The sequence below is a fragment of the Oncorhynchus mykiss genome, chromosome 23 (genome assembly GCF_057628025.1).
Source record: "Oncorhynchus mykiss isolate SJ-2025 chromosome 23, ASM5762802v1, whole genome shotgun sequence".
NCBI classification, from domain to species: Eukaryota; Metazoa; Chordata; class Actinopteri; order Salmoniformes; family Salmonidae; genus Oncorhynchus; species Oncorhynchus mykiss.
This window is the reverse complement of record NC_143044.1, coordinates 26,393,855-26,411,425: the sequence shown is the minus strand read 5'-3', so window position 1 is coordinate 26,411,425 and position 17,571 is coordinate 26,393,855. Positions and strand designations below refer to the sequence as shown.

At 45.4% G+C, this 17,571-nt stretch overlaps 1 protein-coding gene across 1 annotated transcript in view; it reads left to right on the top strand.

Moving 5' to 3' along the window:
* The first annotated feature begins 11,268 nt into the window (after window positions 1-11,268).
* Window positions 11,269-17,571, top strand: part of loxl4 (lysyl oxidase-like 4) — a 60,388-nt gene continuing 54,085 nt past the window's right edge. The window contains exons 1-4 of the mRNA XM_021580870.3: window positions 11,269-11,387; window positions 12,505-12,852; window positions 14,328-14,635; window positions 15,138-15,352. Coding sequence (XP_021436545.3) covers window positions 12,525-12,852; window positions 14,328-14,635; window positions 15,138-15,352 — 851 coding nt within the window. The 5' untranslated portion in view covers window positions 11,269-11,387; window positions 12,505-12,524. The remainder of the gene's footprint in view (window positions 11,388-12,504; window positions 12,853-14,327; window positions 14,636-15,137; window positions 15,353-17,571) is intronic.

The following is a 17,571-nucleotide window of genomic DNA, read 5'->3' as shown; positions in this document are numbered from 1 at the left end:
ATAGATACTGTATGCAGTATAAGGAAGAAAGTGAATTTACAAATTAGTAGTAGAAAACATATCATTCATGGGGGAAGAATAGAAGAATCCCTAACGTATAAAAACGCATCACTACAATGATGATTGACTAAAAGACAATCCCATGGAGATGTCTCCTTTAGGAAAGACATGAATAGTTTTAGGTACAGTGATATAGGACTACTACATTCTATAAAATAAACAAGTCCATCAAAACCCTGTATCTGAGGTCAAATGGTTCCTGATTTATCAGGAAGTTAATTAAGGACTCACTCAGGTAGTCCCAAAGTGAAGTGAGAGTAAGTTACCTCACAAATCCACCTCACTTGTATCACACGTACCTCACTGGGGCTATACCATCCCGTCAACACTCCCATCTCTGACTTCCGCCCTTACACTAAGGGAGAGAGAGAAAAGGAGGCTGGGCCTATTTTAAAACGCTGATTTACGGTTGAGCTCAACAAGAAAATATCTACCCTGTGGTTTACGTAACTTCATTAGAATACTTGGAACTTGACATTTAGGAGCTATTCCTGATATAGCAACTTCCTGTTGGTAGCATTTAACACACACACATACATACACACACTACACAGCTATCTGTTTGGTAGGGTTTACACAACACTGGCCTCCTCAATTACTCATTCTGTAAAACATCTGACCGAGGTTGTGTAATGGCAACTAGCAGAGAAGAGAATCATGTGATGCTCTAAGGACAGAGACAGATTTGTCTTTCATGTGAAATATGTTACCCCAGTATTTCATATTTCTGTGTTGGAAAGTTTGAATTTACATGTTGTTTACATTAAAGGGATAGTTTGGGATTTTGGCAACGAAGTCCATTATCTACTTCCCCCAAATAAGCTTTAATATATACACGTATATATATGTATATATATATATATATATATATATATATATATATATATATATATATGTACAGTGCCTTGCGAAAGTATTCGGCCCCCTTGAACTTTGCGACCTTTTGCCACATTTCAGGCTTCAAACATAAAGATATAAAACTGTATTTTTTTGTGAAGAATCAACAACAAGTGGGACACAATCATGAAGTGGAACGACATTTATTGGATATGTATGTATGAATGTATGTATGTATGTATGCATGTAAGTGTGTGTGTGTGTGTGTGTGTGTATATATATGTACATGTATAAATACAGTACCAGTCAAAAGTTTGGACACGCCTACTCATTCCAGGGCTTTTCTTTATTTTTACTATTTTCTACATTGTAGAATAATAGAGAAGACAAAAACTATGAAATAACAAATATGGAATTATGCAGTAACCAAAAAAGTGTTTAAAAAAAGAAAGTATTTTATACTTGAGACTCTTTAAAGTAGCCACCCTTTGCTTTGATGACAACTTTGCACACTCTTGGAACCAACTTCATGAGGTAGTCACCTGGAATGCATTTCAATTAACAGGTGTGCCTTATTAAAAGTAATTTCTTTCCTTCTTAATGCATTTGAGCCAATCAGTGTTGTGACAAGGTAGGTTTGGTATACAGAAGATAGCCCCATTTGGTAAAAGACCAAGTCCATATTATGGCAAGAACAGATCAAATAAGTAAAGAGGAATCATCATTATTTTAAGATATGAAGGTCTGTCAATCCGGAAAATGTCAAGAACTTTTAAAGTTTCTACAAGTGCAGTCACAAAAACCATCAAGCGCTATTATGGAACTGGCTCTCATGAGGACCCAGAGTTACCTCTGCTGCAGAGGATAAATTCATTAGAGTCTTTTATACAGGTAACGAGTTCAAACGGGTGCAGTTAATACATGTAATGAGTGGAGAACAGGAGGTCTTCTTAAAAAGAAAACTAACAGGTCTGTGAGAGACGGAATTCTTACTGGTTGGTTGACCCAAATACTTATGTCATGCAATAAAATGCTAATTAATTACTTAAAAATCATACAATGTGATGTGATGTTATCAGAGTCGGTACAGCCACCTTGTTTCTTCACGCATCACGCCGACAGAAAAAAACATCTCTCTGGAAAGAAGAAGGGTGGGAGTGTATGAAATCATACAGGAGTACAGGAACTCAAGTTCTTCTGTTCACCTGACCTAGAATTCCTTACAATCAAATGCCGACTGCATTATCTACCAAGAGAATTCTCTTCGATCCTAATCACAGTCGTGTACACCCCCCTAAGAAGACACTTCGACGGCCCTGGACTCTATGTACACTGGAAACCACATATCCTGAGGCTGCATTTATTGTAGCTGGGGATTTTAACAAGGCTAATCTGAAAACAAGGCTCCCTAAATTTTATCAGCATATCGAATGCGCAACCCGGGTTGGGAATTTTCTGTCTCATTGTTACTTCCGTGACGCATAGAAAGCCACCCCTCGCCCTCCTTTTAGTAAATCTGACCATGACTCTATTTTGTTGCTCCCAGCCTATAGAAAGAAACTAAAACAGGAAACGCCCGTGCTCAGGTATGTTCAACGCTGGTCCAACCAATCTGATTCCACGCTTCAAGATTGCTTCGATCACATGGACTGGGATATGTTCCGGATAGCGTCGAACAACAACATTGATTTATACGCTGATTCGGTAAGCAAGTTTATTAGCAAGTGCATCGGTGATGCTGTACCAACAGCGACTATTAAAACCTTCCCCAACCAGAAATGTGGGCCTTGACCCTGCCCTGTGCATCTGGGTCCTGGGCTTTCTGTGGTGAGGGTAGGAAACAACATCTCCACCCCGCTGATCCTCAACACTGGGGCCCCATAAGGGTGCATTCTCAGCCCTCTCCTGTACTTCCTGTTCACCCATGACTGCGTGGCCATGCACGCCTCTAACTCAATCATCAAGTTTGCAGACGACACTACAATGGTGGGCTTGATTACCAACAATGACGAGGCGGCCTACAGGGAGGATGTGAGGGCCCTCTGAGTGTGGTGTCAGGAAAACAACCTCACACTCAACAACAAAACAAAGGAGAGGATCATGGACTTCAGGAAACAGCAGAAGGAGCACCCCCCTATCCACATCGACGGGACAGTAGTGGAGAAGGTGGAAAGTTTAAGTTCCTCTGCGTAGACATCACAGACGAACTGAAATGGTCCAGCCACACAGACAGCGTGGTGAAGAAGGCACAACAGCGCCTCTTCAACTTCAGGAGGCTGAAGAAATTTGGCTTGTCACCACAAACGCTCACAAACTTTTACAGATGCACAAACGAGAGCATCCTGTTGGGATCTATCACTGCCTGGTACGGCAACTGCTCTGCCCACAACCGCAAGGCTCCCCAGAGGACATTAAGGTCTGCACAACGCATCACCGGGGGCAAACTACCTGCCCTCCAAGACACCTACACCACCCGATGTCACAGGAAGACCAAAAAGATCATCAAGGACAACAACCACCCGAGCCACTGCCTGTTCACCCCGCCATCACCCAGAAGGCGAGGTCAGTACAGGTGCATCAAAGCTGGGACAGAGAGAGTGAAAAACAGTTTCCTTCTCAAGGCCATCAGACTGTTAAACAGCTGTCCCTAACATTGATTGAGTGGCTGCTGCCAACATACTGATTCAAATCTCTAGCCACTTTAATAATTAAACATTTGATGTAATAAATGTATCACTAGTCATGTTAAACATGATATAATGTTTACATACCCTACATTATTCATCTCATATGTATACACTGTACACTATACCATCTTGCCTATGCCGTTCGGCCATCGCTCATCCACATATGTACATATTCTTATTAATTCATTTACACTTGTGTGTATAAGGTAGTGGTTGTGAAATTGCTAGATTACTTGTTAGATATTACTTAGATATATGCCTCTTTTGTCCCACCCCACACACATGCGGAGACCTCACCTGGCTTAAATGGTGCCTCCAGAGACAAAACCTCTCTCATCGTCACTCAATGCCTAGGTTTACCTCCATTTACCTTTATGTAAGGTAGTTAATTCTTCAGTTAATTCTTATTTTCAATGACGGCCTAGGAACTGTTCAGGGGCAGAACGACGACCTTGTCAGCTCGGGGGTTTGAACTTGCAACTTGCAACCTTCTGGTTACTAGTCCAACACGCTAACCACTAGGCTACCCTGCCGCCCCATCTAGCATCACGACTCTGGACGGTTCTGACTTTGAATATGTGGACAACTACAAATACCTTGGTGCCTGGTTAGACTGTAAACTCTCCTTCCAGACTTACAATAAGCATCTCCAATCCAAAATTAAATCTAGAATCGGCTTCGTATTTCGCAACAAAGCATCCATCACTCATGCTGCCAAACATACTCTCGTAAAACTGACAATCCTAACGATCCTTGACTTCAGCGATGTCATTTACAAAATAGCCCCCAACACTCTACTCAGCCAATCGGATGTAGTCTATCACAGTGCCACCGTTTTGTCACAAAAGCCCCATATACTACCCACGACCTGTATGCTCTCGTTGGCCGGCACTCGCTTCATATTCGTCGCCAAACCCACTGGATCCAGGTTAACTACAGTTGAAGTCGGGAAGTTTACGTACAGTTATGTTGGAGTCATTAAAAATTCACAAATTCGCTCCACAAATTTCTTGTTAACAAACTATAGCTTTGGCAAGTCGGTTAGGACACCTACTATGTGCATGACACAAGTAATTATTCCAACAATTGTTTACAGACAGATTATTTCACTTATAATTTACTGTATCACAATTCCAGTGGGTCAGAAGTTTACATAAACTATGATGACTGTGCCTTTAAACAGCTTGGAAAATTCCAGAAAAATTATGTCATGGCTTTAGAAGCTTCTGATAAGCTAATTGTCATCATTTGAGTCAATTGGAGGTGTACCTGTGGATGTTGACATACTCAGTGCCTCTTTGCTTGACATCATGGGAAAATCAAAGTCCTATATCAACATAACCTGAAAGGCTGCTCAGCTAGGAAGAAGCCACTGCTCCAAACCACCATAAAAAAGCCAGACTACAGTTTGCAACTGCACACGGGGACAAATATTGTTATTTTTCAGAAATGTCCACTGGTTTGATGAAACAAAAATATAACTGTTTGGCCATGATGACTATCATTATGTTTGGAGGAAAAAAGGGGATGCTTGCAAGCCGAAGAACACCATCCCAACCGTGAAGCACGTGGGTGGCAGCATCATGTTGTGGGGGTGCTTGCTGCAGGAGAGACTAGTGCACTTCACAAATTAGATGGCATCATGAGGTAGGAAAATTATGTGGTTATATTGAAGCAACATCTCAAGACATCAGTCAGGAAGTTAAAGCTTGGTCGCAAATGGGTCTTCCAAATGGACAATGACACCAAGCATACTTCCAAAGTTGTGGCAAAATGGCTTAAAGACAACAATGTCAAGGTGTTGGAGTGGCCATCACAAAGCCTTGACCTCAATCCTATAGAAAATGTGTGGGCAGAACTGAAAAAGCATGTGCAAGCAAGGAGACCTACAAACCTCACTCTGTTACACCAGCTCTGTGTCACGACTTCCTCCTCTCCCTGTTTGGGCGGCGTTCGGCGGTCGTTGTCGCCGGTCTACTAGCTGCCACCGATCCTTTTTCCTTTTTATTTGGTTATGTCTGTCTTGTGTTTCACCTGTGTTCTATTTGGGTAATGAAGGTGGGGGGGGGGGGGGGTTAAATCTCGCCATTTCTTCTGGGTTTTGTGCGGGAATGTTTCTGTCATTTAGTTTTGGGTTGCGTTTTTTTGGCTTCTGTTGAACAGGTGTTGTCTTCCCCGGATGGTGTCTGGGTGATTTGAGGCTATTGTTGTAGTCCTGTTTTTTCCTGTTCTTTGGACTTTTTTGACTTTTTTTCCTGTTCTTTGGACCTTTTTGAAACTTGCTTTCTCCTGCGCCTGACTCCACACCCACATCACCTTTGGGAGATATCTGACAGAATCCCACACCCGCAAATATGGAGTCAACAGGAGCGGACGTGCCCACCCTGTCCATGGAGGAGTGTGTTCCCCAGCATTCAGCTGTACTATACCGTTTGGGGACAGCCATGGATCAGTTGAAGGCGACAATGGAGAGATGGGAGAGGAGCGGCCTCCCTACTCCGTCTTCAGCCACTCTCCAGCCTGCACCACCACCTTTTCTGGCTGCGTACGGCCCCAAGCGGGATTCGGCTCGCGCTCCCGAGGGAGTACGATGGGAAGGCTGCCGGGTGTAATGGGTTCCTGCTCCAGCTGGAGCTTTACCTGGCGACAGTTCGCCCGACTCCCTCATCTCCTGTCAGGCGACAGTTCTCCCGACTCCATAGTCCTCGTCTCCTGCATGTCGGGTAAAGCCCTGGAGTGGGCCAACGCGGTCTGGGAGGGCCCAGACTCGGCGAGGGACCATTACACAGAGTTCACCTGCCGCTTCCGGGCTGTGTTTGATCAACCACCGGAGGGCAAAGCGGCGGTTGAACGGCTGTTTCATCTAAAGCAGGAGACGAGGAGTGCACAGGATTTCGCACTGGAGTTCCGGACCCTGGCCGCAGGCGCGGGGTGGAATGACAGGGCCCTGAGGGACCATTATAGGTGTAGCCTGCGGGAGGACATCCGCCTGGAGCTAGCCTGTCGAGACACCACCCTCACTCTGGACCAGCTAATCGACATGTCCATCAGGCTGGACAACTTGCTGGGTGCTCGTGGGCGTCCAGCGCTCCTGCGCCGACACCCATGGATTTAGGGGGTGCTGTTGCTAGGGCCACTGGAGGGGGAGCCTCCTTCTGCACCAGTTGTGGTTGGAGAGGACACACTGCTGACCGGTGCTGGAGGAGCTTGTCTGGGAGTCTAGAGGGCAGGCAGAGCACGGCTCGAACACCTCAGGTCAGTCAGCACCCGGCTCACACTCATACGTACCAAATCTCTGGGACAGGGGTATTCGGCCCTCCACGTCACCTGCCTCCTCGAGTTTATTTATTGTGAAGAAGAAGGAGGTAGGTCTGCGTCCGTGTATTGACTATAGAGGTCTAAATTCCATCACAGTGGGGTTCAGTTACCCGCTACCTCTCATCGCCATGGCGGTGGAGTCATTCCACAGAGCACGCTTCTTCACAAAACTGGATCTCAGGAGCGCGTATAACTTGGTGCGAATAACTTGGTGCGGAGGGAGATGAGTGGAAGACCGCGTTTAGTACCACATCTGGCCATTATGAGTACCTCGTCATGCCGTATGGGTTGAAAAATGCTCAAGCCGTTTTCCAATCCTTTGTTGACAAGATTCTCAGGGGCCTGTACGGGCAGGGTGTAGTGGTTTACATCGATGACATTCTGATCTATTCCGCCACATTTCGCATGTGTCTCTGGTGCACAAGGTACTTGGGCGACTGTTGGAGCATGACCTGTACGTCAAGTCCGAGAAATGTGTGTTCTCCAAACAAGCCGTCTCTTTCCTGGGGTATCGCATTTCCACATCTGGGGTGGTGATGGAGTGTGACCGCATTGCAGCCGTGCGTAATTGGCCGACTCCGGCCACGGTAAAGGAGGTGCAGCGGTTTTTAGTGTTTGCCAATTACTACCGGAGGTTTTTCCGGGGTTTTGGGCAGGTGGCTGCTCCCATTACCTCACTGCTGAAGGGGGAGCCCGTGTGTTTGCGGTGGACGGCGGAGGCGGACAGAGCATTTGGTCGCCTGAAGGCGTTGTTTACCGATGCTCCCGTATTGGCGCATCCGGACCCCTCATTGGCATTCATAGTGGAGGTGGATGCGTCCGAGGCTGGTGTTGGAGCCGTGCTACGGGCACGCCCCCGAAGCTTCGCCCCTGCACTTTCTTTTCGAGGAAGCTCAGTCCGGCGGAGTGAAACTATGATGTAAGGGACCGGGAGTTGGCTTGAGGGGACGAAACACTCTTTTCTCATCTGGACTGACCACCGTAATCTGGAGTACATCCGGGGGCAAGGAGACTGAATCCTCGTCAGGCAAGGTGGGCGATGTTTTTCATCAGATTTCGTTTCACCATCTCTTACAGACCAGGTTCCCGTAACGCTAAGGCCGACACACTGTCCCGTCTCTATGATACCGAGGAGCAGTCCATCGATCCCACCCCCATACTTCCGGCCTCTTGTCTGGTGGCTCCGGTGGCATGGGAGGTGGACGCGGACATCGAGTGGGCGTCCCGGTTAGAACCTCCTCCACCACAGTGTCCAGCTGGTCGGAGGTATGTCCCACTTGGTGTTCGTGATAGATTGATCAGGTGGGCCCACAAGCTACCCTCCTCTGGTCATCCGGGGATCGATAGGACGGTGCGGGCTCTTAGGGGGACGTACTGGTGGCCCACCTTGGCTAAGGATGTGAGGGTTTATGTTTCTTCCTGTTCGGTGTGCGCCCAGTGTAAGGCTCCTAGACACCTGCCTAGAGGGAAGTTACAGCCCCTCCCCATTCCACAGCGGCCTTGGTCACACCTGTCTGTGGACTTCCTTACCGATCTTCCTCCGTCACATGGGAACACCACGATCTTGGTTGTTGTGGATCGGTTCTCTAAGTCCTGCCGTCTCCTCCCTTTGCCAGGTCTCACTATGGCCCTACAGACTGCGGAGGCCCTGTTTACACACGTCTTCCGGCACTACGGGGTGCCTGAGGACATAGTTTCTGATTGGGGTCCCCAGTTTACTTCCCGGGTTTGGAGGGCATTCATGGAGCGTCTGGGGGTCTCGATCAGCCTGACCTCTGGTTTTCACCCAGAGAGTAATTGGCAGGTGGAGAGAGTGAACAAGGATGTGGGCAGGTTTCTGTGGTCGTATTGCCAGGACCGGCCTGGAGAGTGGGCGAGGTTTATCCCATCGGCGGAGGTGGCTTAGAATTCACTTCGCCACTCCTCCACGGACATGTCGCCGTTTCAGTGCGTGTTGGGCCATCGGCCGGTACTGGTCCCATGGCATCAGAGTCAGACCGAGGCTCCTGCGGTGGAGGATTGGGTGCAGTGCTCAAAGGAGACCTGGAGAGCCGTCCAGGAAGCCCTGAAACGGGCCGGTGGGCGACAGAAGGTGAAACCTGCTCTCGACCCGAAACTTGCCCCTCCGCCTGCCCTGCCGGCAGCTGGGCCTGCGGTTTGTGGGGCCATTTAAAGTCCTGAGGAGAATAAACGAGGTGTGTTATAGGTTACAGCTCTCCCCTTACTATCATATTAACCCCTCGTTTCATGTGTCTCTCCTCAGGCTGGTGGTAGCTGGTCCACTGCAGGACATTGAGGTGCAGGAGGTCCCTCTGCCCCCCCCCCCCCGGACATTGAGGGGGGTCCGGCGTACACTGTACTTTCCATCCTGGACTCTAGATGTTGGGTGGGGGGTCTGCAGTACCTCGTGGATTGGGAGGGGTACGGTCCGGAGGAGAAGTGCTGGTGGGGGACATCTTGACCCATCTCTGCTGGGTGAGTTCCACCGCCTCCATACTGATCGCCCTGCGCCTCACCCTCCGGGTCGTTCTCGAGGCCGGCATCGGCGCGCTGTCACGACTTCCACCGAAGGTGGCTCCTCTCCCTGTTCGGGCAGCGCTCGGCGGTCATCGTCGCCGGTCTACTAGCTGCCACCGATGCTTTTTCATTTTCATTTGGTTATGTCTGTCTTGTGTTTCACCTGTGTTCTATTTGGGTAATGAGGGGACGTATTTAAATCTCGACATATCCTCTGGGTTTTGTGCGGGAGTGTTTCGTTTCCTGTCATTTAGTTTTGGGTTGCGTTTTTTGGGGTTCTGTTGAACAGGTGTTTTTTTTCCTGGACGGTGTCTGGGTGGTTTGAGGCTACTGTTGTAGTCCTGTTTTTTCCTGTTCTTTGGACTTGTTTATTAAATGCCCTTTTCAAAACTTGCATTCTCCTGCACCTGACTCAACACCCACATCTCCTTTGGGAGATATCTGACACTCTGTAAGGAGGAATGGGCCAAAATTCACCCAACTTATTGTGGGAAGCTTGTGGAAGGCTACCCAAAACGTTTGACTGAATTAAATAATTTAAAAGCATTGCTACCAAATACTAATTGTGTATGTAAACTTCTGACCCACTGGGAATGTGATGAAAGGAATAAAATCTGAAATAAATAATTCTCTCTACAATTTTCTGACATTTCACATTCTTAAAATAAAGTGGTGATCCTAACTGACCTAAAACAGGGAATTGTTATTACGATGAAATATCAGGAATTGTGAAAAACTGAGTTTAAATGTATTTGGCTAAGGTGTATGTAAACTTCCAACTTCAACTGTATATGTACATATTCTTAATCATCCCTTTACATGTGTGTGTATTTGTGTGTATAAGGTAGTTGTTGTGAATTCGTTAGACTACTTCTTAGATTTTACTCCATAGTCGGAACTAGAAGCACAAGCATTTCGCTACACTCGCATTAACATCTGCTAACCATGTGTATGTGATCAATAACATTTGATTTGATTTGAGTTGCTGTGGCATGACCTCAAGAGCAGTTCACCAGACATCCCAAGAATATTGCTGAACTGAAACAGTTTTGTAAAGATGAATGGTCCAAAATTCCTCCTGACCGTTGTGCAGGTCTGATCCGCAACTATAGAAAACGTTTGGTTGAGGTTATTGCTGCCAAAGAATGGTCAACCAGTTATTTAATCCAAGGTTTCACATACTTTTCCCACCCAGGACTGTGAATGTTTACACGGTGTGTTCAGTAAAGACATGAAAATGTATACTTTTTTGTGTGTTATTAGTTTAAGCAGACTGTGTTTGTCTATTGTTGTGACCTAGATTTTTTTGACCAATGTATGTAGAAATCCAGGTAATTCCAAAGGGTTCACATACTTTTTCTTGACACTGTATTTATATATACAGGAGCATAACTTTCACTGGGGATGGGGGGACATGTCCCCTTCACATTCTGAAATTGCATTTTTGTCCCCCCCAGTTTTATCATTAGAATGTGATATAAAATGAGGCAACGTTGTGCTTTAAGACCATACCGACTCCTCCGAGTGGTCGGTTAGGCTGTTTGGAGTGAGGGATACAAACTGAACTGTTCCATCACTTCACTGTTTTAACTGTTGACATTTGGCTCCCTGTGAGTGTATATGATATATAGTGGGTTGTGAGAATATACTTTCTTTGTTACATGTGACTACATTTAGGATCTAATCGTACAGATATTTGTGGGACTATGTGCAACAGTGAAATTATATACAAATGAGTGAGAGAGACACAGAAAGAGAGAGACACAGAGAAAGAGAGGTACATGGAGAGAGAGACAGAGAAATGTGGGAGGGAAGGAAAGTGATGAATGGAGGAAGGGAATGAGAGGAAGGGAGGAGCAGAGGGATTGACCAGGGACCCCATCTAGTAGGCACACTCATTCACTCAGTTACTCTCTCCTCTCCCAGTCTGGGACGTCTAGGACTGCTGTGTCTGTAGCTTTCTAACAGGTTAGTCCACTTTACTCTTATTTTAGGCTGGTTTTATTTAATGACTTTTTATTAACCTTATTGCAGTGCTTTTGGTTTTAAAACATGTGATATGATGAACATCAACCATGTCTGTGACTCAACCTTTTTAAATGAAGATTTAACATAGTCCAGGTATCATTTAGGCTATGCCGATGAAGCCACATTGATTAATACATGCAAATACCCACCCAACAAAATGGAATCAAGGAGTAGGATTTATCTGGGTCTGTGAAACTGACATCATTGATGTTGGATGTTACAGGTGTTTCATTAAAATGTGGAATTGTTATGCCATACTCACCAATTCCTGATAATGGTTGCTTTCTGATTCAAATCACTTTCTTGGGTATTTACATGTAATTACAGTAAGAAAGTGAAATTATTATAATGTCTTCTGTGCATCTCAATGTAAAATGTGATCTAAGTGTATACTCGTGTTTCAGTGCACACAGTGAATGTCTATTTAGTAAGGTTGTAGTGTTGTGCAATGCTAGGTATGACATTTATATAACATGCATGTCTGTCTGATTGTCTGTGTCTGTCTGGGGTGAAATTGGTTTCAGTAGCCCCAAGGTGATATTTTGTACATATGGGAGGTTAGATTTTGAGAACTGAAATACTTATAGACTAATTATACCTCTACGTTTGTGTGAAATGAAATTATAGTTCTGTGGTTGAACAGAATGTTGGAAATGTAGTGTTGGAAATGTAATAGTTTATTCATATTCTGCCCATATTAGACTGGTTTCTATCAAGTCCTCTTCATTGTATCTATAAACTCTGTCCAGATGATGTCAGTATTGGCCTATTTGAGGATAGCCATGGCTTTCTCTCTCTTCTCGTTAACAATTCCATGCTGGCTGAGCCCAGATAGGGCCTCTTATTTTTCAAGTGACTATCAGTGCAGCATTATGGAGCTAAATATCTAATTGGAAATAATCACCTCTGAATACAATACTATTGAACACTATAAAATCCAATCGAGTAATACAATTGTTATTACTTACAGTCAATAACCCAACATTCAAAACTAAATTATGTTGATGACTCTGACCCTTTCTCTCTCTCTCTCTCTCTTTCTCCCCTCTTCCCCCAGGCGCCTCTCCATACTCAGACATGATGCCTCGCATCTTCCTCACCTGCTTGAGTTCTTTGCTCCTCCTCTTCCTCTCCCCCCCAACGCATTCCGAACCCCGCCGACCGTCGTCATCATCACCACGCAGCAGGACCGCACGCGCTCAGGCTCCCGTGGGCAAGGTGCGCCTGGCGGGAAACTATGCCCAGGGACATAACGAGGGTCGTGTAGAGGTGCTGCACAACAACACGTGGGGGACGGTGTGTGATGATGAAGTGGACATCAAACTGGCCAATGTCGTCTGCCGGGAGCTGGGCTTCCAGACCGGCATGACATGGGCGCACAGTGCCAAATATGGAGAGGGTGATGGTAAATGTTCCAGAACAGGTGTTGCATTTTGCAACGATCAAATGTAATCTTTATTTCTATAACATAATACAGATAATATACTCTTTACAATTGAAAGGTAAATTAAACAAACACAGTCACCTGTTGATTTCCTATCTTTTCCATCTGTCAAATGACAATGCATAGGCCTATCTTTCTGTAAATAGTGCATCTGCTTTCTAACTTAAATAACTTTCTTCAAACCCTCCATTTCCTAAACACCTGGCACTTGACTTTTACTGCCGGGCCTGATTTACCATATTGCATTGGCTGCACATTTAGTAATTTCAAAACAGCAGTAGCCTATCCCAGGCTGCAACCTGGTCTCATAGCATTTTGTATTATTCTGTACATAAATCAAAGACACTCTATTTAGTACGATATGTTACACATTGCAAAACATACTATATATAACGAACTTGCGAAAATGTAGCTAACTATAGCTAGCTGGCTAATGTTAGCTGGGCTAGTGGTTAGGGATTAGTGTTAAGTTTAGTTTAGGAGTTAGGATAAAGGGTTAGGGGAAGGGTTATCTAAAAGGGTTAAGGTTAGGGAAAGGGTTTTCTAAAAGGGTTAAGGTTAAAGGGTTAGGGTTAGCTAACATGCAAGTAGTTGAAAAGTAGCTAAAAAGTAATGTTGTAGAAAAGTTGCTAAAATGCTAAAGTTGTCCACAATGAGATTCTAACTCGCAGCCTTTGGGTTGCTAGACATTCGTGTTATACGGCAACCAATCCACTTCGACCAACCACCCTATTTTCAGTTTTGCCATAAGTAATCATCATTCTTATGTAACAATACCCAGGTAACATATCCTACTAATTTCAGTGTCCCGGGTTTACTATGTTACATCTAGTCTATGAGACCAGGCTGCATGATAGGGTGGTGGTGCTAGACAGCCTAGCCTAGCTGCTGCTCTGTCGGTTCACTCGCTCTTCCATTTTAATTGGAATTTAAAGGGGGCAATAAAGAATGTCCATAAACCAAGGCAAGTGTAGCACGTCGCTGGCAGGGCAAGGCTGTCATTACTGTAAAACAAATGCTCCTCTCAGGCCGTATATCGCCAGGCTGCCAGGCAGTGGCTGTAATAAGCAGTGCAGTGAAGTCCTATAAGTTATCTTTGTATCTTTATGATGCTGGCGAACTCGGCTCAGTCACTGCAGGGTCATTTTGATTATATTAATTGGTGGTATTTACTGTGTTTACTCTAAAAAAATATATATATCAGTGAATGAAGGAATGAGGGAATGGATAGAGGATTCAGTTAGTCATTTAAATTCATCCATCCACGGATCCATCCATCCATCTACCCACCCAACCACTCATAAATCCATCCATCCACCCACCCACCCACAAACCCACCCACCCACCCAGCCATTTATCCCCCCCTGCCTCCTTACTTCTATCAATGACAAATTGATGTCCATATCCGATAATAACCTTGTTTCCGCCGTCCCCAGGTCCTATCTGGATGGACAATGTGCGTTGTGACGGCACAGAGAAGACTCTGAAAGACTGTAAACATAACGGCTGGGGCGTCAATGACTGTAAGCACTCTGAGGACCTTGGCGTGGTCTGCAGTCCGGAGAGACGACTGGACCAGGTCACAGGTTCACGTAATGTTCAGTCGGTTGCCCTGCGTCCGGATGTCAGTCCCTCGCCCCAGTGGCAGAGCATTCTGGCCAGCCGCAGTAACCCCCGACAGGCCCATCAGGGAAACGGACACCTCCCGGAGAGCCCCAGGCTGAGACAGCACCTCTACAACCCGGTAGGTAGCATTAGACCTTATACTCTCTATCCCTGCTACCTCTAGCAGTAAAGTAGGTACTGTAGACTAAAACAGCATACAACTTGGTAAGCAGCTACAGTGGGCACCACCAACTCCATTATACATGTTTTACCTTCATTTAACTAGGCAAGTCAGTTAAGAACAAATTCTTATTTTACAATGACAGCCTACAGGGGAACAGTGGGTTAACTGCCATGTTCAGGGGCAGAACTACAGAAAGATGACTTTGTCAGCTCGAGGATTTGATCCAGTAACCTTTCTGTTACTGGCCCAATGCTCTAACCACTAGGCTACTTGTTGCCACTCTATAACTTCGGCACTTGCTGATCAACCACCGATACTGCCAATGCCAATAGTCAATCAATCTCTTTACTGTCACAGTTGATAAATTCATTGTGTAGGTCAACTGAATTTGAACGTGTCCTTGATCAAACTATTCTACAGTGAAGGCTTGAGAAATCCCCTCCCCCTTCTCTCTCAGTATTCCAGCAAGGTGCGCATTCAGGAGGTGCGTCTGCGACCCATCCTGATGCACACTAAGAAGCGGGCCCTGATCACTGAGGGTGTGGTGCAAGTGAAGCATGCTGGGAGATGGAGGCAGGTGTGTGACCTGGGCTGGAACCTCAACAGCAGCAAAGTGGTGTGTGGAATGCTGGGGTTCCCTGAGGCAGAACTACACAACGAAAGAACATACAAGTAAGTCAACCCCTCCATTTTGCCCACAGACCTGCAAATAGTTGGAAAGGGTAGATTTCAGACAGGGCTACGATTTGTTTCCTGATGTACTCATGTCCTCATTTCTATGGTGTTCATATTAAGAAGTCCCTCAGTTATCAGGCATAACTTTCTCAGTTGTAAGTCAAAGTGTCCTAGATTGCCAGTTCTCAGATAAAGGATTTTTTTTTTAAATACGTGATGGACTTTTCTTGTCTAACATCTTCAGGAGTTCCTAATATGGATGCCTTACAGTTGTTAAGTACTGCGCTATTGGCGCTGACTCCTGGACTGTGACAGCATTGACATTAATCCCATTGTGAAATGATACAAAAACGTAAATTGAATAAACGTATAGAGAAGAGAATGTAAAAACAGAGACATCAATTTGAATACTCATTTAAGTCACTGGTGTTCAGACTGGAGTGTAAAGGCTATTGTCTGCCTTATCTCCCTCCTCCAGCCTCCCCTCTCTCTTTTCTCTTTTTCTCATTCTCTCTCCCTTCTTTCCCTCCTCCAAGGCACCCTGCCCAGAATAAGGACAGGGAAGATGATAAAGATAACTTGTCTCCCTCTTTCTCCCTCTCTATCTCTCTCCCCCTCTTTCTACCTCATCTCTCTCTCTCTCCCTCTCTCCCTCTCGCTGTCTCTCTGCTCTTTCTCTCTCTACCTCATCCCCCTCTTTCTTGCTCTCTTTCCCACCTCTCTCTTCCCCTCCTCTCTCTCTGATGTCATCTCCCTTTCCCTGCCCTCTCAGCCCAGACAAACAGCTCCACTCAAACTTATAGATCCCAGTGATGAGCTCTAATATCTATACTGATTGTTATTTAACTGGCCCATCAATACAGAGGCATATAGGGAACTGGAGAGAGACAGGGCTTTTTGTGGAGGGACTGGTGGTATTGGCAGTTCCCTCACAGGGAGTTTAACTCAACCATTCATCTCCTCACCTTTACCTGCTGTTCCCTCTGAGGACACTGCTCATGTTCCGCCAGCCCAGGCATATTATAGAGAGCAGTGTGTGTGTGTGTGTGTGTGTGTGTGTGTGTGTGTGTGTGTGAGAGAGAGAGAGACTTAGTATGTGTAGGTGTGTATGTGTGTGTGTGGGTTAGGGTCCTTGGGATGTTCCTACCCCATTGAAGTTTACATTTAAAATGGTTAAAGTAAGGGTTAAGGTTAGGGTTAGGTAAGGATTATGGTTATGGTTAAGGTTAGGGTTAAGGTTAGGGACATCCCAAGGATTCCGGATAGCACTAACCTTTCTCAGTCACTCAACTGCATATCCTCTGACCCTGTGGAAAACAGTGGTTTCAGGATGGTTTGATTCATAAACGAGGGAGGACCACACATTAGCATGACTATTTCTGTCCCATTATGAAGGAAAGTCCTCTGTCCAGACCTACTTGGACATCCTACTGTAATTATTTCCTGTGCGACTCAAAGTTGAGACATTCATTCTCCGTATGGGCTCCAACTACTGTGGCGAGCTGTGTGTGTCAGTGTGTGTTCGTGTGTGTGCTTGTATGTACGTGCGTGTGATTGAGCTGACCATAATATCTGTTCTATACTCCAGGTGTTAGAATCCTGTAACTGTTTAAAGAGAGCTACTGTTTTAGCCAGTTCATTTCCTCACTAGACATTTTCCTGTCATGCTACGTGAAAGTGAGCGGAGTTTCAAGACCGGACTGGTCAATTTTCATGTTGTAAAATATTTGATTGGTCTGTTTGCCTGTCAACCAGTTTTTATGTGCCAGATGTTTCAGTTACATCATTATATCTTTAGCTCGTGTTTGTATAAGGGGTGGGAATGGGCGGGGTCTAATAAAATGACTACACCAGCTTTTAGAATGAAGGGAGATCCTCATATAAATATAACACTGGCTGTTTAATGACTGCAAAGACTCACCATGTTACACCTGGTACGGCTCCTCTTACTGATGTGGCAACCTAACCCTATAGGTCCAAGTAGACTACGCCACCTTCTGTTAAATGAGGGGAAGGACATGAACCTTAAAGAATGGCCTATTGGTCAACTAAATTGATGTGAGGACAGTTTTTACCATCTCCTCTTTGGTCACTGTGAGAGTTCCACATGTTGTATCTGAATGTGCTAATCGGAGAAATGTAATTGCTATTCCTACTTTGTTTTATTGTCCTAATAAGTTTAATCAGATCTTTGTATTGAAACTCCGTGTGATTTT